Here is a 26,922-nt window from a genome sequence, read left to right on the forward strand (position 1 = left end):
TATTAATGGCATAATTTAGATTTTTAGGTGAACTATCCCTTTAATGCCCAATATCGCTCACTTGGAAGCAGTTGGGGTAAAAAGCATTTCAACCCGCACCATGCTTTTCTCCCACGCCAGGACATTTGATTCAGCCAAGGCGACAAATGTCCATTTGCATTATTACAGAGAGACTGTTTGTAAGGAAGACGATCTCCCATGTGGTGGCCAGGTCCTCTGCAATTCCCCAGAAACAGCTCTGAGTGCTGAACATCTGAGGGTAGAGTTTTGGGCACATTGATGGGCAAAGGCAATATGAGCAGAGACAGGTTGGTGTGGGGAAACAGCTGACTGACTGACATATACACAGACACACAACATGGTTCTGAACAACATAGGACATCTCTTGTCTGCCACCACGTACGCTAGCCTCAGCTAAGGAGAGAAAGAGAAGGGATGAAATGGGACTGGACTTGAAGACGTCTACTCTGTCATCATGCACAGCCCTGGACTCATGTCTGTTGAAAAATGCAGTTTAAATGGCTACTGAGAGCATATAATGTCTCCAAAGCCAGAAACTAAACCAAACACAAGGCTGAATTATTCAAACTTCAAACTGATGCATGCTTGACAACTCTTCAAATCAAAACTAGATGAGCGAGAGCCCTCAAAACAACCTAAGCACAAAGTGTTCTGCATGACAATGAGCTGCAGGGCCTTGTATAAATCTGCCTATTTAAAGTTGACCCGCTTTGCCACTTTTTCGTAAGCATATTTCCCATTCAAACGTAGAATTTAAATAAAAATAAACATTTGGAATAAGTCATAATTATGTCAAGTCAGTATGTAAATGTACACTGCAGTCATTGATATGGCAACCAGTCTTTACTGGCGTGTTCATGTTACATGAAGGGCGACCACATGGTATGTTCAGTGATTGTAATACGTCTGGCTTGGGAACTAACAACAGAGTACAGCAAAGATTAATATACGGGAAAAAACAAGTTTGCATGTTTGTGTAAATTCAGGCAATCATCTGGCAAATGACGGTTTGATGAAACTTAAGTGCTCTAGCACGAGTCAAGAGTTCACGCAAACTCATGTCATGCTTCAAATCCACGACACAGTTCTTGCAAAAGAGAAATGCTATCGCCAGCAATGGTCTTGACATATCCAGTGACTTACAACAACATTTCACTGAACTGCATAACATCTGACCAATGCAGCCTGTCCTTCAACAAAAGATAATTGTGTAAAGTTGTCGTTTATAACCTGTCTAACAGATGGCATGAATCAATACTTTTTAAAGATATTACCTGCTTTAAGTACCTTGTGCATTGAAATGGCTGGTTTGAAGTGACAACTCACCAAATGGCAAAATGACAAAAGACTACCAGTAGGTCAAATAAGTAGCAGACTTCTTATCCAGCCAGAATATAGCCTCAAGTATTAGCAATTCATTTTCATAGTCACATAGAAACGTTTCAGTTTCACAGATATGATGTGAGAGTTCAGGATTTGTTTAGCTCTTTAGTTGGAATTCAATTGTTAATCTGAAATTAATGTTATCATTATTTGCATTGAAACATAACATTAAAGGGTTCATAATGATCCCTTTAATTGTTAAAATAGTGTGGAGAAACCCACCTAGAGCGCTTGGTGATGGTGCCCAAGGTCATCGGCTGCTTGATCTGAGCCAGTGGAAGCACGATCGTCAAACTGGGTAATGGAGACAGGCGTGGGTTACCCATGCTGTTGTTAGTGAAGTTGTTATAGGATTCTTGACTGGTCACTTTGGCTGTGAAAGAAATGGAAAAAATTAGAGAAATGATAATTTGTACTAACAATAAAAATCTTTAGGGCACACATATACTACATTTTTTATGTTAATACTTTTATTTAGCGAGGATGCATTCAATTTATCAAATAAGAATAAACATTTATAATGATACATAAGATTTCGATTTCAAATAAAAGCTTTTTTTGTTTTTTGTTTTTTACTTTTGATTCATTGATGGGAGACTCCTTTTCACATACACAAAAAGCATAATGACTGTTTTCAGCATTTATAATAATAATAATAATAATAATAATAATAATAATAATGATAGTTTCTTGATCACCAAATCAACATATTAGAATGATTTCTAAAGGATAATATGACACTGGACTAGGGCTATAGCTATCGAATATTTTAGTAATCGAGTATTCTACCAAAAATTCCATCGATTAATCGAGTAATCGGATAAAATGTGTTTTTGCTTAATTAAAATGTAAAATTAATTATGCAAGAGAAAATAAGACTCCTGGGTCTCTTAAAATGAACAGCTAAGTTTCCTTTTTTAGAAAAAAAATATTTTTATTTTTTAAATGCATAGAATGCAATGCATACATCAAAAATAAACATTTAATGATTACCCATTGTTTCTCTGTCTGTACTTGTACTGTGAACAATGACAATAAAGTTGACAGATGAATTAAGTGCCATTCAGTTGGGGTTTTAAATAAAGCATTTTCTGAGATGCACATTAAACATTAAACACATAAAACATTAATTTAATTTATCTTTTAATTATTGAAAATTAACTTAACTTTTTGGTAAACAAAGGGGATTTACTATTAAAAATAAAACATGGAAGAAATGTTGTGAGATTAAACCTTAAAAAATAATGTTTGATTTTTTTTTTTTTTTTTGTAGTGGGCTATGTACATTCTGCTGAACAAAAGTCTTTAACCGGACTTTTATTTTGACGGGTTGATGTACCTTTACAGTTCTGTGTATGTGATGTGACGCTAGTTTTACTCAAATCAAATGGTCAGATGCTCATGAAGTGACTGTCAGAGCAGTTCTGGAGATGTTGTTCATGTGTTCACGTCCTTATTTAGTGAAACAGCAGACGCTGAAATTACCGGTGCGTCACGCGCACTTCAGTGTGTGTGATAAAGGAAGAAGCGCTTCTGCTCCATTCATTAACAGAGACACACAGAACATGCAGGATTCATATTTAAATAGACTGTTCTGGTTTAATATTAACAGATATTAGTCCATATCGTGATTTGATGTAAGTGCTATGACCTATTTTTGATTAATTCATTCAAAATGTGGCAAATTCCGTTTTTATGACTGGATTCCGCGATTCCCTCCACGTTTTCTGCATCGCTGAAATCATAGGGCCCTAGTAGTGGTATGCCAGCTCTATCTTGCAATGGACACACACCACGACGTTCTCTTTACGTTTGCCCGCACCCCAGATTTCGGACGCAGCGCTTGTCTCCTTCCGCTTTGTGGGTGACGTAAATGCGTTGTTTGTCATTAAAAAAATCATTGCGAAAGAACCTGACGTGAGATTTAAAATAAATTAAAAGGGGCTTTGAGGCAGAGGAATTTGTAAACGAGTTACTCGAGGAATCGTTTCAGCCCTACACTGGACACTGGAATAATAGCTGCTGAAAAAAAGTATAAGTTTAAGTTCTTTAAAACTATAATAATATTTCACAATATTCCTGTTTTTACTGTATTTTTGATCAAATACATTGGGCCTTGGTGAGAATAAGAGACTTTAAATTAAAGGATTAGTTCACTTCCAGAATAAAAACTTCCTGATAATTTACTCACCCCCATGTCATCCAAGATGTTCATGTCTTTCTGTCTTCAGTTGGAAAGAAATGAATGATTTGGAGGAAGACATTCCAGGATTTCTCTACATATAATGGACTTAAATAGTCGACAATTATTGAATGCAGCTTCAAAGGGCTCTACACGATCCCAGCAGAGGAATATGGGTCTAGTGAAACGATTGGTCATTTCCTTAAAAAATAATAATAATAATAATAAAATATATACTTTTTAACCACAAATGCTCATCTTGCAATATTTCCACATGTCTGTGGCAACAAATTTACACATTACATAAATCACATTGGAAAAATCAAGCGCGGTTAGCTTTTTGTCTGTGTGCTCCGGTTCAAAAAGATAGAAAACACCATCGTCCAACATTGTTGTTTTACCTTTTTTTGTAAAAGGTATTTGACTTTCTTTGCATGTTCGCTTTGTAAAAACTTGGTCGGTGCTTCCATCTACGTCATGCGTGACCTTTCCAACATAATTACATATTGCGTGAAGTCGAGTTTGTGCAATACGAAAATTTGTGGTTAAAAAGTATATAGATTTTTATTTTTTAAGAAAATTACCATTTCGATAGATAAGACCCTTATTCCTCGGCTAGGATTGTGTAGAGCCCTTTAAAGCTGCATTGAAACTTCAATTTAGACTTTCAGCCAATTTTGATTTCACCATTGATTTCCATTATATGGAGAAAAATACTGGTATGTTTTCCTTAATTTAACTTAATTTCTTTGTGACTAAAGAAAGAAAGACATGAACATCTTGGATGACATAGGGGTGAGTAAATTATCAGGATTTCTTTCTTCTGGAAGTGAACTGATCATTTAAATCAACAGCATATGTTAAGTCTTTTCTTAAAAATAATGCTGAATGGTCACCATTCCGATCATGCTAAAATACACGTATGGAATTGATAATATAGCATATCCTCTCAGAGACATAAACAACAGATACAAAGTTTCTACAGCTCTCCCCTTAATTATCCAGTTTTCATGAGTTTTATTCCAACTAGTACAAGAAGCATCAATTTGATCCATGCTTCCATGCACTTCTTAAAACAGCAAAAACAATATAATGCAGATGTACCTAACACAAATATTCCACACGAAGTTCAAGTGCTGCTTTTTGGTTTTTGTTTAACTGCACTAATTTTTTTCTCTTTCAAAGTACAATATTTCAAACTAGTCCAATAATCTCAGCGAACATTTTCCTTGCTTCCATTGTAATATCGCCAGGAAGAGGGTATTCAGGGGATCGGAGAAATACCTGATACACAAAACATTGATTATCTGAGGGCAAAAGCACTGAGAACAGTCGTGCCACAGTGTTGGAGGGGTTTTAGATCATTAGCCAGCCTCACTGTGTCTCTCTAATACCCAGAAATGCTGTCTTTGTCCTTAACCAAAGAGAGGCCATTTAGGCCTCATGGCCCTCGATAAAGGTCTGCTTTGGCTGGAGACATTACACAAACCCCTGCGCCATTCCACACAGGGCCCGGATCTCAAGGGCCCTTCATATTTCAAAACCACTACACCCCAAGCGCAGCCACCTTTTGTGTGCAAGAGCAGCAGAAAAGAAAAGGAATTTGAACGGGAAGCAGCCTGAAAACCCATAATGGTGCTTCTGATGGACAAAGACGAGGAGCAGAGGAAGAAAAATCTTAATGAATTTAGAATCTTTCCAAGAAGGACATTTTTTAACCCCCACTAAATCAAAACCCAACTCACTCGCAGACACGCACGCAAATAACATCACGACGGCAAAGCTTAAGCCCTCAAAAAGCAGACGCCTCGCCTAGGATGATGTGAAACTCGGCCGCCGCATGAAGTCAACCCTAGTGTGGCAGGCTCGGCTGAAACCCTCAAGAATGGCGCGTCGGAGAGAGGCAAGGCGCCTGGCCAGTCAAAACGATACTGCTTATGAAGCCATCATTTGATTAATGACATGTGTGATGGCCTTCGCAGTGATACATGACAAGCCAATGGAAAGATTTTCTTCTAATGGCACACACATGGTCACCACTAGGGATGGGTACCGAGAACCTGTATTTTTTGGATTGGTGCATAACTGGGTCGATACTGGAGTGGTTTTATCTCTGTATACTTAAATGTCAAAGACAAATTAAAAGCTGCTGTTTGTCATTTCCCTTCACTGAAATATGTGGCCAACGTTTGCTCGACGAGCGTTTGATATCCAGATATGCAGTGTTGGAGAGTAACTAGTTACATGTAACGGCGTTACGTAATTTAATTACAAAATTATTGTAACTGTAATTAGTTACAGTTACTACGAAAAAATGAGTAATTAAATTACAGTTACTTATGAAATTTTTAACGATTACAAAGGGGATTACATTTGAATATTTACACACATCCACATACAGATTTAACTGATTTCTTTCCCAAATTGCACTGACTATTCTGAGACATACGCCCTAATAATTTCCTGGATGCGGAAACACAGTCTGGTTCGTAGAATCCAGTCATAAAAACGGAATGCCTAACGCGGACGGAATATGCCACATTTTGGATGACTAAATCAAAAGTAGGTCAGTACACTTGAATCAAAACATGACATCGACTAGTGTCTGTGAATATTAAGCCCCAAAAATGCAATATATGACTTGCACATTCTGCGTGTCTGTGGAAATCAGGCACGGACTGGACACCGGGAGAACCGGGACAATTCCCGGTGGCCTGGCAGACGATTTTGCCCCACTATTTAATATCATTATTGTATAATTGCCTGCCGAATGTACTAAAGCGATCATTTGCGAATCCGCCATTTGATAATTAAATCTCTAATAAGTCATGAAGTGTTAGTCATGACTCGCGCGCTCTCCGCGCCTCCGCCAAACGGTTTGGATCAGACTCAGATTAATCAATGCGAGAGAGAGAGAGAGAGAGAGAGAGAGAGAGAGAGAGAGAGAGAGAGAGAAAGAGGGAGAGAGGGAGGGAGAGAGAGAGAGAGAGAGAGACAGAGAGAGAGAAAGAGGGAGAGAGAGAGAGAGAGAGAGAGAGAGAGAGAGAGTGAGAGCGTGAGAGAGCGAGAGAGAGAGAGAGAGAGAGAGAGAGAGAGAGAGAGACAGAGAGAAAGAGGGAGGGAGAGAGAGAGAGAGAGAGAGAGAAAGAAAGAGAGAGAGAGAGAGAGAGAGAGAGACAGAGAGAGAGAAAGAGGAGAGAGAGAGAGAGAGAGAGAGAGAGAGAGAGAGAGAGAGAGAGAGAGAGAGAAAGAGAAAGAAAGAAAGAATAGAGTGGACTGCTGGAGCAGAGAAGCAGAACTACTGTTCAGGGTTTCAGGTCAGTTTCATCTGTAAAGATGCTTTTTTGTCTTTGTTTTTTTATTTATTTAATCAAGCAGCAGCACGTTGCTCATCAGTCATTACTCAAAATACTATATAAAGGACATCATTATTATCTGTTGTAATGTTACAGTAGTAATTTAGCTGAAAAATAATTCCGATTTTTTTTATAGGTTTAGGGTTTAACACAACCCTTACGAAAATTAACGTTTTAATATTTAACTATAAATCCAGAGAAATGGTTACTATTGTTTAACTGTGATAACCAAAAATTTTAAATTATTTTACAAATGTATTTATTTAAAAATAAATACAAATCCATTTGAAAAAAAAAAAAAAAAAAAATTACTCAAGGTTATTTTACTTTTATATAGGCTAATAAAAGCATGGTTAATTTTTGTAAGGGAAAAATATGGATTATATATAGGATTTTTCTATAAAGATATTGTAGTATTGTAGAGAGTATTGTATTGTAAAGTATAGTTTTGTTCAATCTTGAGTATTAAAGTCATGAGAGAGATGCATAACAGGGCAAAATAAAGAGACTGAAGAGAAAAATGGAAGTGAAGATGCAGTTCAGGAGAGAACTTTTAATTATTTTGCATGTCCCCAAATTAAAGATTTAAAATAGATAAAAAATAGTTGTCCATGAATTTGTTTGTATGAGTTTGAATTTTCCAGTCTGATTTTTTTTCCCAGTCCACCCCTTCTGTAAATTAATGGCAAAGACATGGTTTCATTTACTACACATAGGCCTACTTAAGCTCGCAGTGTTTTCAACCCCTGCCGCCTCAATATAGGAGTACACGAGCACATAAACATAATTTCTAGAACTGCTCTGTGTCACTTCATGTGCATTTTACTTATTTTGTTTCAGGAGTTTAGTACACAGAATACGTCACATGCTTATTAGATAACTGTATTTAAGTTGATGTATATGCTTTCATTTATTATTCTTTAATTTTCACAAATTTACAAAAGTAATCAAAAAGTACTCAAAAGTAATTAGTTACATTACTTTAATAAAGTAATTGAAAAAGTTACACTACTATTACATTTTAAACAGGGTAACTTGTAATCTGTAACCTATTACATTTCCAAAGTAACCTTCCCAACACTGCAGATATGTGTGTGTGTGCGTGCAGTCAGTCATCGCGGCAAGACTGAAACGTTCGAAAATGTGGGCTTTTGTTGCAAAACTAAGCTACACCAGTGTCTGATGCAATATATTCAGTAGTGTAATAGTGAACCAAGGAAGCAACACAAGTAACATAATGTAACATTTACTAACAAAACAACAACTACCTCAAGAAATGCACTGTATTATGTCTCACTGCTCCAGCTCCAACACATTCCCATCAAATGTCAATTCAGTGGTAGAGTTACACTCAAGAGACACTGCACTTGCAATCACAAAAGTACATTATTTGTGTGTGCTTTAAGGCCTTGCCCGTGAAACATTTTTTTAGCGTGCAGTTCGAACATGTGCTTATTCAGAGCGCGTCCACCCGAAGCATCCATACACTAAAATTCAGTCAAACAGCACCTGATTATTTAATTACATTAGTTATCATCTGATTGTGCTAATACTGTCAAAAACACACAAGGTTTACATATAAACAGTTAATTATTTATAAAGTAAAAGTAAACAGGCAAGAGAGAAATGGGTGCATGCATCTCTTAAAGGGACAGTACTAAACATACTGCAGCATGTCATTAAAGGGATAGTTCACCCCAAAATTTAAATTCTGTCATTATTTACTCTGTCATGTTGTACCAAACATGAAGAATTTGTATTTATTCTTGTGCTGAACGTAAAAAAAATATATATTTTAAAGAATGTGGGTAAGCAAACAGTTGCTGGTCCCCACTGACTTTGAGGAAAATAAATAAATAAATAAAAGTCACTGGGGACCAGCAACTGTTTAGTTTCCCACATTCTTCAAAATAACTTATGTTCAACAGAAGAAGAAACTCATTCAGGTTTAAAACAACGTGAGAGTGAGTAAATGACGACACAATTTTCATTTTTGTTTGAACTAAGTTAATAAAATAAAAAACAGAGAAAAATGACTCAATGCTCTTAAATGAAGAACATTAATACAGTTGCTAAAGTTAAGCGTTAACAAAATAACTTGAAATTTTCAACAACTTCATATCTTTTTGCACCAAATAGTATCGTTAACAGTATCTATAAGTATCATTATCGGTAAGCAATATCAGTATCGGTATCAATAAAATGTAAGCGATACCCATCCCTAATCACCACCGAAGTGAATTACATTCAACCTTGAAAGCTGCCAATGCGAATAACATTCCCAGGGACAGAATATCACACGACGTTCCAAAGTGTCAACCATTGAGAAATTGCAAGGCTTTAGGAGCATCTACGGAAGACTTGAATTCTTCGAAAAAAGTTGCGCTCTTACGGTTTGGGAATGCTTTGATATATTTGGTTTCACCCATTCATGTCTTTCTTGCTCGTCCAGATTTCCCAGACATGCTCCTGTAAGAGCGTAGTTCACAGGAGGTAGGGATTAGGATGGGAGGGGAGGAGGGGAAAAAAGAGGGATGAGTGGAGAGGAAAAGAAACAATGGCGGTACCGCCGCACTTAGGGGGAAGGCGCTGTCATGTCAAGTCTGCCTGTGCCAATTCCCAAAGCTATCATTATTAAAATACACACTTTCAAAGGAGGAGTACTGCAAGTGGAAGTGGGGGGAGTAAGTAAAAGGAGAGGCCAAAAAGGGCCGGATAAATGCGATCCCGGTGGACAAAGAGAAAACAAATTAAAATAACTATTTTAAAACAAAGATGCTGCAAAGAAAATAAACTTCACAAGATTTACTGTTACTTTCAGCTATTACCAGACATTGTGCCATATGAGTATTTTCACCATAAGACATCAAACTGCATTAAAATGGTACGTTTTGTGTTTCCCCTTGTTCACTTCAGAAGTCGCCATATGATTACAAGCTATTACATCATGACCGAAATCATTCACTGCTGTATAATAGCAATATACCAATTTATAAAGAAAATGTGAAAGCATTCAAGCATGTAATTTATTAACAAAACTACATTCGAACATCTCGCTATGAGGCTGTCTGAAATCAGATCCAATAGTTTACAACATGTCAGCGTTTACAGCTCATCAGAGGTGCACCTTGGTGACAGTGGGAATCTACACTTTTCTGTGGCTCAGATAACAGCCTTACTCAAACCATATGTGTGCGAGTTTGTTAGCAAGGTGTGAGTGTGTGTGTGTGTGAGGATGTTTCACCTCAGACGAGCAGACTTTGCAAACGGTGCATGAGAAAATGAACAGGAAGGCATCCGCAGACTCAATCAATGCACCTCGGCATGTGGCTCTGATCAAGAGCACGTAATCTGATCATGTCAATTTACTTATGGGTAAGTGGGAACTGTATTCTCTCCTCCCAGTCATGAACGCTGCAGTGTCATTTCAGACATGTCTAAATGAAACCCTACGCTAGTTTGTCAGAGAAAAAAAAAAGCGTTTTAGTGAATAAGTTCAATACAAAGAACCAAGACGTCTATCAACTTGCTGCCTAATAGCATCGTAACAGCTACAGACACTGAGGGGCACACCTCTCCCCAAATATTCAAATTAGTGGTTGACGAATATTGGTTTACAATGTGTGATTCTTAAATTATTACACTTAATGCTGCTCAGTCTTGAAAATGTGAATACATCTGAGATAAGAATCCGTGATATCACTCAAAAGAATACCCCAAAAATAAGTGACTACACAGAGAAACTGATTTACAATAAATAATCATGTAAAAAATATACAAATATTAAGAAAAAAGATAATTAAATAATTAGTATATATATATATATATATATATATATATATATATATATATATATAAATTAAATCAAATCTAATGTAAATCAAATTATATAAGACCCATTTAAAAAAATTATAATAATAATAAAAACCTTAAATAGCAGCACAATTCCAATGCTGCAGCAGCTGAATGAAAAGGAAATGTAGGAGAATTTCCTGTTTCTTGTGCCTGTGCCAGGACGTGTTAAACAGCACTGACAAATGAGGTTTCCTTTAATAAATATTTGTATAAATTGTTCTAGCCTAGATATGTCAATAATCAAAATTTCTTTGAACTCAAAAGCTCTACTGTGTTTCCAAAAGCACACTATATTTTCAAACTCATTAATGCAATTACAATATGTAGAATCCAACCACAAAATCAAACCTGCAGAACTGCCAAAGTTCATAATTACAACCAAAATTACAAACCAAAGGTGGTTTTAACTGGAAGAACCCTGAAAGTAGTTAGTGTTAAATAATATCAACGCATCTAACATAAGAAATTATAAACCAGACATTCCACCATTACTAGTCTCGGTTTTACAATATGGCAAAAACATGCATATCCAGCAGCTGTTTCACCTACAAAATAGGCAATATAATCCATTTATTTGCTTACCATAAAATTATATTGTGTAAACAAAAACAGAGTTTGTGGTTTTGGTCAAAGTTACACATTTAACCACCAGAGTTTTTAAAGCGCACCTTAATGGGATGGATAGATAGATATATATATATATATATATATATATATATATATATATATATATATATATATATATATATATATATATATATACATATATATATATACATATATATATATATATAAAAAGAATTATTCATTCTAAACATTTCAAACAATCATATCAGACTTGTTGACAGCAAGAGGAGGAATGCTGCATTGCATCATGGTACAGAAAATATTTCACTGTGGGACAGTGCAGGGTCTCAGGTCATGAGAAGTGTCAAAATCACATTTCCTCACAGTGGGAAAGGGCAGCACATCAGCATGGCTCACTCTGGCTGATAAAGACACACCAGCCCACTCAAAAAAAAGTTTTCCCATGAGAGCGACAAAAAAAAAAAAAACTACCAGGCCACCCAGGCCAAACAACAACACAGTCTCAATGGCATGTTTACAATCGCCGTGCCAGGGGAAAGACAATGCTGCAAGAAGTCACAGGAGGGGGGAGCTTTAAAATGATAAAAATGTCCATTAAAATGGAATAAGATCAAACAACAAAAAAACTGTTTAAATTGTATACAAAAAAAAATATTTAAAAATAGATTTCACAAAAAAAAATTTCAGTGACATTTTAAAATAATAGTGATAAAATAAATGATATTCACAAATGTGAAAAAAAATGACTAATAAGAATCCATAACAAATTATTTATCTTTAAAGCATAAGTAGGAGAGGAAGCATTGTGGTTTGCTTTTAAGATGAGGCTATTCATAAAACTCAGGACAAATAACAGAATAACTGCAGCCCTTTTGCTGGATTAGATTCATATCAAGACAAAACATAGTGGCATGATTCAGGCCTAAGTATTTTCTCTCTCTCTGCCAATGGAGTGAAATAAGGTCCTTCTTTTGAAACTGGCCGGTCAACAGAATGCTGAGAGCACAGCGCCACATGGAGGCCTGGACCAGTAGTGTGACCAGCAATAGGAGAAGACTTTGTAACCAGAGAAATGAATCTCCAGGATAGGGAGTCTGACTGAGACCGTACATGATGCAGAGTTGTGGTATGTTAAAACAAGAGTGGCGCTTTGATGCCTGGCTGATTGCACGTCTGTTGTTTTGTGAGCGGAGGCACTGAGCTTTATCTTTGAGAGCCGCTGTGAAGCTATGACGGAATTTAATTGTGTGTGTGTGTGCCACAAACAAGGGAGGAGACAGTTTGTGATTACAGAGAGTGTTTGCAAATCGGCTCATCTGACTACATATCCGACAGACACTGATCTGATGGTTGTAAATGATTCAGCACAGGACTCAGAGAGAATGATACATCTTATACTGCCACACTCCACATGAAAACAAAACATATAATCTGCTCTACAAGTACTACAGCCCAACAACAAACATCAAATGGAAGTCGAAAGACGGTTTAGTCCATTATTTCAAATGCAGATATCTGGATTAAATTCTATACACAAAAATACAGTGGGCTCCAAAAGTCTGAGACCACTAATGGAAAATTATCTTTCTCTGCAAATTATATTATAACATTTTAGTGGAAAAGTTCAATATGATTTTTTTTTTTTGTGCAAACTTACACTACCATTAAGGTCTGTAAATATTTCTTTCATTTTTACCAAGTAAAACAGTAATATTGAGTAAATAGTATTGCAATTTAAAGTTTTTTTTTTTTTGTATTTTAATATAACCCAATTTATTCATGTCATTGCAAAGCTGAAATTTCAGCAGCCATCATTACTCCAGTCTTCAGTGTCACATGATCCTTCAAAAATAATTTTAATATCCCTAATATGCTTAATATATTTGTGGAAAGAGTGATACATTTTTTCAATGATTCCTTGATGAAAGTAAAGTTCTGAAGAACAGCAATTATTTGACATGGACATTTCTGAAACATTCAAAATGTCTTCACTGTCCCTTTTGATCAATTTAATGCATCCTTGCTGAAAACAAAATGTATAAAATACAAGTCAAAAAAAGCATTGAATGAGTTGAATGAATGCCATTTAGATTTGATCTGTGACTTTATAACCAAACAATGCTCCAAACAACATAGTGTCATCTGTTTAGCAAAAGCATCCATGACTGACTGTTTTTGCTTTAGGCCTAACTACAGGCGTAGTTACTGATAAAACAAGCCTGAAACCCAAACAAGCCGTATGCTGATATTAAATGGCTCAAAGGAAGTATCCCGTTATCCCTGACTTAATAAAAGCGAATTAACAGCTTCCTGTTGCACCTTGTTTTTCCTTTCAAAATAGTCAATGAACATATACAAATAAGGAGACCACCAAGTTGTGTCAAAGCGACACTGAATTTCCTGTGAGCGCAAATGTAACGGTGACCACCTCAGTCCAGACGGCTCTTTCCATCGCACTCCTTGCATCCTCACGCATTGGCCGACACAGAGCTGAATCGCTGCACAGTGTGGCTACCAAAGCCACATGTGACCTAAAAATTCCCGTGAATGGAAACCATACAACAACAGTTATGCTTCAAAAAGCATTTTCCATTGGCATTTGTTCAGTTATAGGTAGAAAAGACAGACAGACAAAACAACTTCAGAAATCAGAAATCAGCACCTAAACGAATGAATCAACTGTCTGTTTGGACTGACAAAGAAGGACTTGTTGAATTATATAACAATGTCATGAACCTAAGGCAAGGAGGATGTTGGTCCTAAAATAGATTGAAAAAAACTTCACAATTAAACTGGGAGAGAAGAAAGCCCGATTGTGGTTTCTATTTTTACAGAGTACCAGCTCTGAAGGATGTGTACTTCTCTAGTTCCTTCCCTAAATCAATGAATTGTCACCGGAGACAATTGCCAGTCTACTGTTGTGGCTACTGTTGTGGCTTTTCTTATCAATCAGTTATTTCTGCCGCCTCCATTCACGCTCAGGGACCCAAAAATGAACAAAACCGACGGAAAAGCAAACGGAAAGTGATGCTGATAGCTTTTTTTCTTTTTTTGTCTGATAACTAATCATAGCGGAAAATGGTTTAAAAGTGTGTCAACCACAAAAACTATTTTGCAGATCTTACGATGACGTTTTTTTTACTCCGCAAAAATGCATTAAATTAATCAAAGGTGACCATTAACACTTACATTACAAAAGATTAACATTTTAAATAAATGCCATTCTTTTGAACTTTCTTGAACTTTCACAAACCATATTAAGCAGCACAACTGTTTTTAACATTGATAATAATAATAATAATAAATGTTTCTTGTGCACCCAATAAGCAAATTGGAATTATTAATGAAGGATCATGTGACATTGAAGACTGGAGTAATGACTGATGAAATTTCAGATTTTGGTTAAAATAGAAACGGCTGTTTTAAATTGTAGTAATATTCCACAATATTACACTTTTTACTGTATTTTTATCAAATAAATGCAGTCAATTGCAAATGTATGGAACTTATTAAGAAATAATTTCACTGCAATCGTTTATTAAACAAATGTGTCATTAGCAAAACAAATGTTATTATCAAATGTTAGGAAAGGTGAATGTTAAAAGTGTGAAGAAGAGTAATGTATAATTTATTAGAATACACTGAAATAACGTAAAAGAAAAAGTAAACAGTGAGATAACAAGAAAGAAAAACTGAATGACTGGTCTGAAAATAAAGCAAACATCTCCGACAGGATATGTAAGGGGCTCAAGCATTCAAGCTCCATGTATGAGCCCATAGGAAAGGCCCACAGGGACCATGGAAAGTCTCCCTTTCTCCCCCACACCGTTTCATCTGCTATCCTCCCATCTTTTAGCTTAAGGAATTATGGAATGATCCTTGAGGTTATAAAATCCGGACAGTCCAAGGTTTGCCTCTAACACTGTGTCCAACATGATTCAATGCCACGACATGCGATAAAAAGTATCTTTTCCATATTAATCTGAGTTTTTGTCCAAACTAGCCATGACAGTGGCACACGAAACTTCTAATTTAGAAACGGTTTCTATTTCCGTGATGTTGCAGTTGGAACAACAACAAACTATGTGACAGTAGATAATCTCAGGTGATGATGCGCTTTATTCAAAGTTAAATTTGTCTAATATGAGTTTAAATATAATTATGCGTGACATTATAGTTATACTGAAAGCAACAAAAGAGAGTTTACCTCAGATCTTGAAAATATATTAAAGCAAAGATGGCCATTAAAACTGTGAACTCACTGCGGTGCCCTTGAGCAAGGCACTGAACCCCCAACTGCTCCCCGGGCGCTGCAGCATGAATGGCTGCCCACTGCTCCGGGTGTGTGTTCACTGTGTGTGTGTGTTCACTGCTGTGTGTGTGCACATTGGATGGGTTAAATGCGGAGCACGAATTCTGAGTACGGGTCACCATACTTGGCTGTATGTCACGTCACTTTTTTCTTTTTCTGTTTCTTAGATTCCCCCACCCTGTTCCCAGTACAAAAAAAATGCCACCTCAGAACCCTGTTGTTAAAGTGTCTCATCAGGCTGAAGCTGACAGGACTAATTGTTGACAGGTGCTTCTAATGCCCAGCTTTGAAAAGTGAGTCTGATTTACAACAAAGCTTCTGAGGCCCATTTTCATGGCTGCTAGTAACCATCCCTACATGAGACGCCAAACATTCCGGCCCTGTGACCCCACAGCGTTGCTCGATTCAACGTGAAAACAGTTTTTCATATTTTCTTTGAGAGAGTCAAACGTCACTCAAATTAATTCAATTAGATTAGATTTGCTTGGATTAGATTTTTTGGATGAATGGAAGGATGGACAGCTTTATTGTAGCAAGATACAATAAATAAAATTATATTCAATTACATTTATAAAGTCCATAAAGTTTAATATTTAACTTGAAAAATGTGGTGATGCTGAAAATCAGCAAGACGCAATGCAGTAGGCAGATTATTTTGATTTTAATTTTCTAAAAAAAAATACATTTTCTGATTTACATTTATTTGAAGTAATTCAGTACACTACTTTTTGAAGTGTCTGTATGGTGTCATTTGATATATGACTTTGGGCAACAGATTAAAGCGAGGCTCTCTTGAACACATTGGGAAGCTCTACAAACACCTCGCAGCTGACTGGAGTCTACTGTGTCCGTACCAGCAGGGTGCTTACAGCGAGCACGGGGTATTGATTAATCAGACCTCTGCTTTGTGGAGTGGGGAGTGCTGATGGGCAAACAACACTGACAGGCGTGCCAGCTCCTGTGGCAATCAGCACAGAGATGAGAAGTGTGTGGGCTGTTTAACGGTCAGGCGTGGTCAGTGTGAGTGTGTTTGCAGCCAGAGACAGTGTTTGACAAACATCACAGTGTTGTGACAGAAGTCAACAGGCTCAATCCCAAGGTCTTCTAGGGTGACTCGATTAACCCCTGAATGGCCAAAGCTGTCTATGAGCTCCGTTAAAATGAATTCAAGATGGTGAACAAGAAATGTAAATATGATATATTGAAATATCTATTTAATTCAATATGTTACCAAAAATATAGTTCAGAGTAATTAAAAATGGATCATTTTCCCATCTCACTAGGTTTTGGACCAGAAGAACTAGTGTTACTAACTTATGAAGGACTGTAGAAGTGTAAGAGGTGCATAATATTTCCAAAAAAAAAAAAAAAACAGAAATGGGTTTGCTAACCGTGTAGTGGGGATCCAGATGGGCTACTAGAGAGGCCAGGAATAGGGCTACATCGTCCGCCCTGTTTGCTGCTCAGCTCTTGCTCGATCTCTTCTAGTCCGGCACTCTTCTGGAAACGGCTCATGCGATTCACCACACGTGGAGACACGTGTGTGCGAGCACATGGCGCTCCACCATATGGATTGATGGGAAAGACATGAGATGTACCTCGAAGGGTACTGATCACCACCCAGCGGCAGTCCTGGCTGAAGCAGATGTCCTGCACCTAGAGTGGTAAGAGAAGAGAAAGGAAAGAAGCTCAGAACCAGCTTTGAGATTTAAGTTGGTTAGGATTTGAAAATGAAATATTATCAATAAAATGTATCAAATCAACATTACATTGAGTACATTTAATTTTTTTTAGTTTAGGGTCTTGAGTAACAGTATGAACAATACAGCAATACCTTTGTCAAAAATTGGCTTAAAGTCACAATGTAATAGAGGTAAAAGATCTTCTTATGTATTGGGATAAACATTCAAATTAAACATATTATCGAGAAAAAAATATACATTATATATATATATAGGAGAAGTCTGGCACATTACCAGAATTATATAATTAATTAAAATTTACTAGGTCAGAAAAAATACATCTATTAAAATGAAACACACACATGGATGAATCATTCAAAATAAGATCATTGTTTGTTTGTTTTTTCCATTTTTATTTCATGCCAACTTTAAGGAATGCAAACTGACTTCTGTTGGAATTTTCTCTGGTGTTAGTCATAAGAAAGATTATTTTTTCATAAAGAGTTTCTGGCAAAGAGATAAAATCTCTCTAAAAAATATATATATATATATTGTTCTGTGAAACGCTTGAAAAGGAAAGAAGTGTTGGTAGTCACACCTAGATGCTGGGATGAAGAGGTTTCGGAACAGATCACCAGATCTTGGTTACTGGCACGAAAAACCTGAATATCTAACCTGGCTTTTGCATTAAAAAAACATCTAAAAATAGACTAACTGTGAAACTGCAACAGTGCGTCCCATGCTTCTGTGCTTCACACCTCGACAGTATGTTCAGTCTACACTATTTTTAAATTGTTGGTCTATGTATACATGTGTCAGAGGGCTGTTGAATCCCACTCTGTTTTTTTAGCATCTTGCGTCATGAGCATAGTTTTATAAGACAGCATCTTGAAATCCTATTCTAGCTGTTTTTGAACACAAGAACGAACCCTGTGTGATTAAATGTAGCTCTATGAATTGATGGTAGACCTTCCCCAAGACGTAGTCCAGAAATCTTAAACTTGGCTTTATCGTACAGCACTCTGCCATCAGCAAGGTTCAGCTAATGGCTTTTTCTTACAGCACTTTTTATTGATAGCCATCAGCTACTGGAATGCAGCTGTCTGGAGATCTGTCCGATTCTAGGTCATTCGACTCTATCTGTCTCAGATCAGTCTCATGCTGAATACAGCAATCCAGAGATGAGCAAATGAATCAAGATCAATGACCATATCCTGTTCAGGGACGATACCTCACCTGGAGGTATAAAAATAAGATTTAGGTGACCAAAGACAAGGACTGAGATCTTTAAGTTAGTTAATCAGACACAAATCAAATGAGCTGTTTGGTCAGTCATGTGATGCCCAGAACAGCTAAAACGGTGTATGGCTTCAGGCAGTGCAGCCTGGTTGGTTATTTACCTTCATGCACGCTAAGGTCAGTCAGGAGCAGGCTAGGAGTCAGTACAAGCGCAGTCAATCAGCCAGCCAGATAAGGCCTGGTGCCTGCGTCTGCCCACTAGGCATTATCACTCCTTTTATTTGTTCAGTTCAAGATAATGCGTCTTGGAGGGTGATTGCTTTCTGCAGTCTGCATTGTTTACAATGCCAGATCAAAGCCAATGCATGGCCAGGCAGCAAACCTGGCATTGAGCCGGTGACAGATTAACCACCTTTCTCATCTCAGCAGAGCTGCGGGCCACCTCGGCACACCTTCAATATAAGGAGCAGGAACGAGAAGAACTTAAACTTCACCCACGGGCCAGTACCCAGCATGCAATTCAACCTTTTTCACCCACCTCAGAGTTCACTTGAAGGGTAACGGGACAAAAAAAAATTGTGAAAACAGAAAAAAGCAGAAAAAAACTATAGTATAGTAAAATACAGTTGGATAAAACAAAAACTGTCTGTCTTCATTTTAGGCTGCAAAGCAACAAAATGTGATTATTTTAAAGGGGGTGATTCTTTTCTATACCAATATGAATGCAATAGGAATAAAAAAAGGGAAGTATTTCTTTTAGACCAGTGGTTTTTAAATCCTGGTTGCGCATTTTGTATGTCTCTCTTATCTGAAACACTCAGCTCATGAGCTCTCTCCTAATGAACTGAATCAGGTGTGTGTAAATAAGCGAGACACACAAAATGTGCAGAGTGGTGGGTCCCCAGGACCAGGATTGAAAACCACTGTTTTAGATATATATCACTTGACTGTGCTACAGTTGCATGGCACTCATAGGCAAATATCATATGGTGATAAAGTTTTTATTCATTGTAGTGTTAATATTTATCATATAAAGAAGGATTTAAATTAGGGGAAATATGTCTGGCATGCTTTTAGACATTGAATGTGTCAGTGTGATTGCGGGAGTGTGTGTTTATGAACCAGAGCAGAGAACAGGTTTGTGTGCATATCCAAACATGACACTGGCTGGGCAAGTAAGGGTCTAGGCCCTTTAGGAATAAATATTAGTTCTACTTAAGCAAATAAAACCTTACAATTTGCCAACTGAAGGAGATATTGTGGTGGAACAGCTGCAAGGCTAAATGGATGAAACAGTATTTAGGAGAGAGGAAAACTAAATCAGTGAAGCTATTTCCCAAACTGATTTGTGCAATAACCCAATAGATCACAAAAGTAAATTAAACTTTAAAAGCACCCAGATAGATTACCAAGGCTTGGCAGGCACTAATGAGCTGATCATGTCCTTAGATGTCCGCTTCAACTATTCAACCTGAAGTAACGTTACATAAAATAAATAAATAAAATGAATAGAAGAATCATCAATATATTTGATCAAATATGTTTTGAGACCACTATACACTGCCTTAAGTAAAAAGTAAAAATATAAATAATAGTATTAAACTAGTAAAAATAAAATAAATTAAAAAGAATAACTATTACGAAGTGAAAATTAAAATTAAAATAAAAACTACTAAAATGGTAAATAAAAATAAAATAAAAATAATTAAAATAGAATATCTATTAAAGTGAAAACATTTAAATAAATTATATTAAAATAAAATAAAAATAAATAACTAAAAAAAAAAAAATAAAAAAAAATGGGGCTTCAAATCATGTGACTAGAATAGAGATATTACGGTTACTTCTCCAAGCAATCGAACCTGCCAGGTAATACAACAGTTCTAGTTTTCACAGCAGTAATGCAGTAACTATGTTCTAGTTGTAAATTCTAAACTATTTCTTACTGCACTTAAGCAGGACTAAATTGCAACAAACTGAACAAAATCCAAAAACCAAATTATTTTTCAGATAACACCATTAGTTATTCTAGATTTGTAATTTATAAAGCCGGGATGAAGTGGAAAAATTAAGGAGCCTATATTCAGAGCTGCCAACAGTCTATTTCCAGGGATTTAAGAGAGAGAGGCGTAAAGTCGCAAGTGCGACCATATTGTCCCAATGGGAATATCCTCTAGTCCATGACCTCATAGCCTAAGATATCGTAGGTGTTACATGCCCCGAGCTTGTCCCCAAGGTGCAAGAGTAAAAGCTCTAGTCAGAAGCACAATCTAAGCTCTCACCAGCCCCGTCTGAGGTATTTTTTTTTTTTGCAGCCTTGGTGATTGAAAACATATTGGCAACACTAATAGTTTCGGGTCTTTAGATTCCACAGTGTTGAAAACTAAACATGGGAGTCACAGGAGAGGAAGTTTTAGAATAAGCAAAGACTGCTGAGAGCACAAATATTTCACATGGATCCACATCATTTTGTTTTGTACTGGGGGCAAAAGCTCTCCAGGTACAAAAATATTCATGTTGCTGTGACTCTGGAAAAGCCCTGATGCTCTTAACCTTAAGTTGGTGGACAGTTGAACAGTAGCTAGGTCTTCAGATTACCACAAAGACACATGTAGAATTAAAAATCAAAGTAAAGGAAGCCACGAACTGACTAAACGTACAACAATAAAATAAAAATAAACATTCTGAACAGTGACAAAAGTTTAGGATACAGTTACACTCACGTTTCATATATACCACAGTAGCAAGGGCTTATGTATCTCATAGCCATGTTCAAGATCAACCAGATGGGTCATTCCCACACTTTTTGTCTAGCTCAGGAGCTGAGACAGCAGTACAGTGTTCTTCTGGAGCTCAGTGGTACAAAGCCTTATGTCTCTTGACATTATTTAGATAACATGCAGGGATACACTGACGATGAAAAACATGTTCAAATTGCACATTTCCAGAGCCATACAAGCACAGGCAACCATAAACAGTTGTGGGTGGCCCACAAAGACTTTTAAATGATTATGTTAATGATTAAAAGAGTCCAGAAAGGCAATATTTCATCTCAATAACTCCCTCGAAAAGTGCCTGAGTGTACATAGGCATGTGCGTGTGAGCAAGGGATGGAACGGGAGCTTTGAAGTTTAAATTAATATCCCACATGGTCCACGTATTCCTTGAATGCAAGACAGTTTCTTTTTGTTGTGGATACATCTTCCATTTGGAGGATAGAAGTTTATGAGTTTGCGTGCTAAAGGACAGTGCTGAAAGTAAGGAAAAGCTTTTATGTAAATATGAGCATACACATACTGTATGTTCTTACCTTAGCCTCAGTCTCTCCTCTATGAAGTGTGTATAGATGATGAACTGCACTCTGGGAAGACGCCCATGGGTGAGTCACGATTTGGAAAACATGGAAGTCATGGCCAAGGGTGTCTGCAGTCACAAGTAACATACCTGAAGACCAGAGAAGAGCATCATTTATTTCACCATGGTAACCAATACCATGCTACATGCTACAGATATGATCCTCCCAGCTTTAAGTTTTTAGGTTTTTCCCATCCCAAGCTAAACTTTCTAGGGTTTTACCATTTGGATTTGGGGACCAATGGTGGGATCAAAATCAATTTAGTGTTTCTGAATAGTGGGCTATTGATTAGTCCACGTTCATCTATCAATAAATGGCAGTAATGGCCACTCTAAACATATATAAATTTCATTTGAACATTTACTTGCTTTAAGTGCACCAACTCTGAGCATAAAGGAACACTCCAATTTTTTTGAAAATAGGCATTTTGCAACTACCCTAAGCTAAGCTAAAAGTGCTACCGCCAGACCCGGAGACCGGCTGAATGGATTCAAAAATGGTAAAACTCAACTGTTTAACTCTAGGAGAGTTGGGAAATTAGCTTTTTTTTTCTTTTTAAAATTAAAAATTAAAATAATAATAAAAAGTGGAGTGTTCCTTTAAACTGACAAGAACATACTGCAAGTCAAAAACGACAGCACCCAGACTGCCATCAAGTACGGAGCATTTCATGAGACACGTTTACATGGTTGTAAAGGGCAATATTGTTCCACTGCAATTTGTGTTCTAGAATTAACTGCATGCCAAGACCTTCCCTCAGCTGTCCGGGCCAGAGAATATGTGGATCTGTTTTAAATACAACCGCAGGAGAACCCAATTGGAACCTCTGATAGTGAAACTACAGAAAGTATAAGCTCTTACTGTAAACAACACACTTACTAAACCACAATAGAAAAGAAACCCTGAAGCAAATCTTCATGGCAACGCAACCCCACATACAACTTATTTCTAAAAACAGCGTGACAGCTCTACAGGCTATTTTCCACACATGAAAGTCTGGTCACTACCACTTTGGAAATATTTTTCCAACACAAAGATTAAGATGGATTTAGCCGCTGGCTCTCGATCTGATGTAATTTAAGATGACAATAATTTGTGATTTTCAAATGCTGAATCTCTAATGCCGAGTTCACAAAGGGGTTTAATTTGTGGCGAGCATTTATTGGGTGGTCTGACAAATCTAAAATGGAGTATATTACTGGAGATCAGACAAACTCCCAAACACGACGATGGAATAGTGGCCATCTCAGACAAGCTCATCTGTCCTATTTCTGCCCACGTTATTTTCGGTTTCACACTTAGGAATAGAATCTGCTTTAGGTGTGGCTATGCCATCTCATTGAGCGGTAAGACAGGAAGCATGCAGCGATGGGCTGTGGCAGTGAAAGAAGGAAGGGTCACGCCAACGAAACAGAAAAACAGAGTCGGCCAGTGAATTAGACAGCGGTTAGCTATTTATGCTGTATCAGAAGACTAAACCAAGCTACAGCCTGGCCATAAACTAACCCACGCCCCAAATGAGGTGCCAAGCCACAAGAAGCATTTGCGTTAACTGGGAATACATGGAAGAGAGTGCCTTCTAATTATAGAGGCTACAAACGGAAGCGTAGAGTGATTAGGAGTTTAGGCGCTGTGGTATGTTTATCTGGGAGCTTCCTCTCCCTCACCCCGCCACTCTCGCGCTCACCCTGGCTTTGACAGATGAGGCTTGGCCAACATGTTGGGAAACAAGTTTGCTGATGGTACACTCTGTTCTCCAAAAGCCAGAGGAGAATGGAAACGAGTGCTGGGGCTTTTGCGGCCTTGTTGAAATACAGAGCCTCGTGAAGAGGCGTCAGTTGGTTGGCCTGTGGGAAGCTTAATTAAAAAGAGAGCTTCTCTGTGATGGTAAGCAGCCATAAAATTTTAGGAACCTGAGATGTTAAAGCAATTTTTGATGCATCCTATTTATACCACATCGTCCGCAAGGCAAAATAGTAATTTTTTATGAGAATTTTAACTTGATTTTTTTTTTTGCGTACTCAAGCTACAATACTAACATATATCCACATAACATAATACTTACAGTAATCAAATATTTTAAGGAATATTGGAATAATTTACCCAAAATAAAAAAAATATATAATTTATACATTTGCATAACAAACAACATGTTCTGGCAAGATTTCTTTCTGTTCTTTTAGGAATATATGAACACTGCAATCGAGCTCAGATATTCACCAAAACAATCAGTCCAGGATAGCCTGAACAAGTTGGTCTCAGCACGACTGAAAACAAATTCTGAAGTGGTTTACTTGTGGTGAGAAAATCAACCAACACAACAGACCAATGAAAGAAGCTGTATCATAATTCATAATAGGAAATGCAGTATTCAAAAAGCAGTAGTGTCTTATTCTGTGGGTGAGCACTTTAATCATTGTAGTAAACCAAAGCTCTTCATCTTAAAATCATAGCCATTGCTCTTGTCCAAAACAGGTGCATTGCAAGAATAGTGTCCCGACACATACTACATTTTTGGAATACAGAACAAATTTTGCTGCACTTTGAAATGTTTCCCTGTGAAAACAAAGCAAATAAGAAAATGCAACATTGTAACAACTTAAGTTCCCATTTTGGAACAAAACTATTGAGCTACAGGTATGAAAACACCCTAAAATCCCATTTCAAAATACATGTAAATAAAAATGTATTGGGTTTGTTCATTTCAAAACATTTGAAATCGTACATCAAAAGCAGTTTACTTCAGCAAGTTGGAACGGACTACATTGTAGGGATGTGTGGTATACACATACATATTGGAAAAATACCTGTACATATTATATTTCATACTGTACGATATCATAATTTTGCTCAGTTCGGTATTTCATGTAAATCTGTAAACCTGAAGAATAACGCCATGTATCAAACAGATGAAACTATCAACGCACCCAAAACTAATAAATACAGAGAACAGTAGAAGTGTAATATGGCAATAATTGGCATACAAAGCTGATGATAAACGTGAACGAACTGACCACAGGATTCATCCTGATCTTTTCAGAGAATTAAGTGATAAACAGGTTAGTGCATCATTCATAAATTCAGACTTAATTTTAACTTGTATTCACAACTGATTTACACACAAACATGAAAGCAGTAAACATGAAAGCTCAAACATGTGCGATAGAACCAGTGACATTTTGGTCACATATTTGCACTTGCATTTCAAACGAGTCAAATATTAATTTAATTTGAATGAAACGAGTTGATTTAAATGAACAGTTTTGCTATATTAATCTATGCTAAACTAAGCTAAAAGTGCTACCACCAGGCCCAGAGATCGCCTGAATGGATTCAAAAATGGTAAAACTCAGCTGTTTAACTCTAGGAGAGTTGGAAAATGAGCCTATTTTCAATAAAAAAAAGTGGAGTGTTGAATCAAATGAACAGTTTTGCTATATTAATATTAGTATCAATAATATGAAGGGAATGTTTTTGCCCCATTGTAAACCGCTAACATGGAGTAGGCGAGAGAGAGAGAGAGAGAGATTTATATTTAAAGCTTTTTCTTTGCCTAAGTCTGAAATCTGAAAACAATCTGAGGGAGAAAGAAATAATAATGTGATTTGTCATATTACTGTGACTGTTAGAATAACACTTGAATTTTTTTTATATATATAATTCATCAACAGCATTACAGTACTTATAAATGTAGGTCAATGATTATTTATAAAAGATAAATGTAGGCTACTTATACATGTTTAGTATGTTAACATTACTTTATGCATTAAACGCATACCTAACATTAACCAAGATTAATAAATACTATAAATGATGAGCATTTCCTTTTTTTTTTTTTTCAGTTCACATATTTTTTGAGGCTGGTTATTTGCCACCTATAGTATCGATTTAGTATTGATACCATGGTATTACTTTCTGGTATCGTACCGAAGCCAAAATTATGGTATCGAACCATCCCTACCGCATTGATATGAACTGCAAAATACACCTCAGAATATCCTTTCAACAAACTGACATTCACTAGCTGTTGAGTGATTCTTCATACTTGCATTCATCGTTTTGTTGTTCTCCCCTTAACAAGTCTTTAAACACAAAACATCTGCTAAACCTCCTCATAGCCATGATTTATTTTTAAAAGTGTCTTAGGCACTCTCCCCGACCAACTTTCAATGATCTCAGCAGCCCGACAAGCAGAGGCCTCCAACTTGGCAAAGTCAGAGGACTGAAACAAAAGTGTCCCTTTCAAATTAACAACACTCGCCTAAGACCTTAGAAAAAGAGGAAATCTCAAATTATAAACATGTGGATTTAAAGGGCGGACACTGGGAATCGGTGTGCTCTAATACTGCAGACATGAACTTCATGCAAGAAAAAAAAAAGAACAAATAAACAAATCAATCACAGAATTTTGTCCTTGTGGCTACCCACATTAGTTGTAAAAGCACGAACATGCATGCGTGTTTGTGGTCCTTTGTGAGTCCATTGGACGGCTTCCTCTCCTGTCATGCTGCACTTGTGGAGATGTTTATGAAAGCTGTGGAACACACACACACAGGGTTGCACATCTCACATCAAAGCCGCCCACTCAAGTCCGGAGCGATCAACCCTCACTTAGTCCACAGGCCACCCTCACTCCAACCATCAGATAACAGTACTAAGGAGAGGAGGGGACCGGCATGGGTCAACATGCAGTCAATAACTTGTTAATCTTTTACAGACTAAGTGAGAACTTCTAAAAGCTGGGCTGTTTGATCCCAACCTGGAGGCAGCTTGTGTTTGTGTTTGTGTGAAGTCGATGACGGGGTGGCAGATTGGGGCCTGGCAAAGTATCTGTGCAGTCTTGCAGTATGCCGGGCAGATGTTATGCTATCTCCAGTTTCCATTCCTCTGGGTTGCAGGGATGACTGCTGTGGATTCCAGAAGGGGCAGTGTCATGCTGCCAGGGATAC

At 37.1% G+C, this 26,922-nt stretch overlaps 1 protein-coding gene across 11 annotated transcripts in view; it reads right to left on the bottom strand.

Annotated features, from left to right (window-relative positions):
- The window catches only part of LOC132123611 (BCAS3 microtubule associated cell migration factor-like), a 233,928-nt gene that overhangs the window by 161,814 nt on the left and 45,192 nt on the right, over nt 1-26,922 (bottom strand). For all 11 annotated transcript variants that reach the window (XM_059534370.1, XM_059534364.1, XM_059534363.1 and 8 more), the window contains exons 14-16: nt 21,929-22,062; nt 17,089-17,353; nt 1,627-1,777 (exon numbers count right to left, since the gene is read on the bottom strand). In XM_059534370.1, the coding sequence (XP_059390353.1) occupies nt 1,627-1,777; nt 17,089-17,353; nt 21,929-22,062 (550 nt within the window). The remainder of the gene's footprint in view (nt 1-1,626; nt 1,778-17,088; nt 17,354-21,928; nt 22,063-26,922) is intronic.

The sequence above is a fragment of the Carassius carassius genome, chromosome 41 (assembly GCF_963082965.1).
Source record: "Carassius carassius chromosome 41, fCarCar2.1, whole genome shotgun sequence".
Taxonomy (NCBI): Eukaryota; Metazoa; Chordata; class Actinopteri; order Cypriniformes; family Cyprinidae; genus Carassius; species Carassius carassius.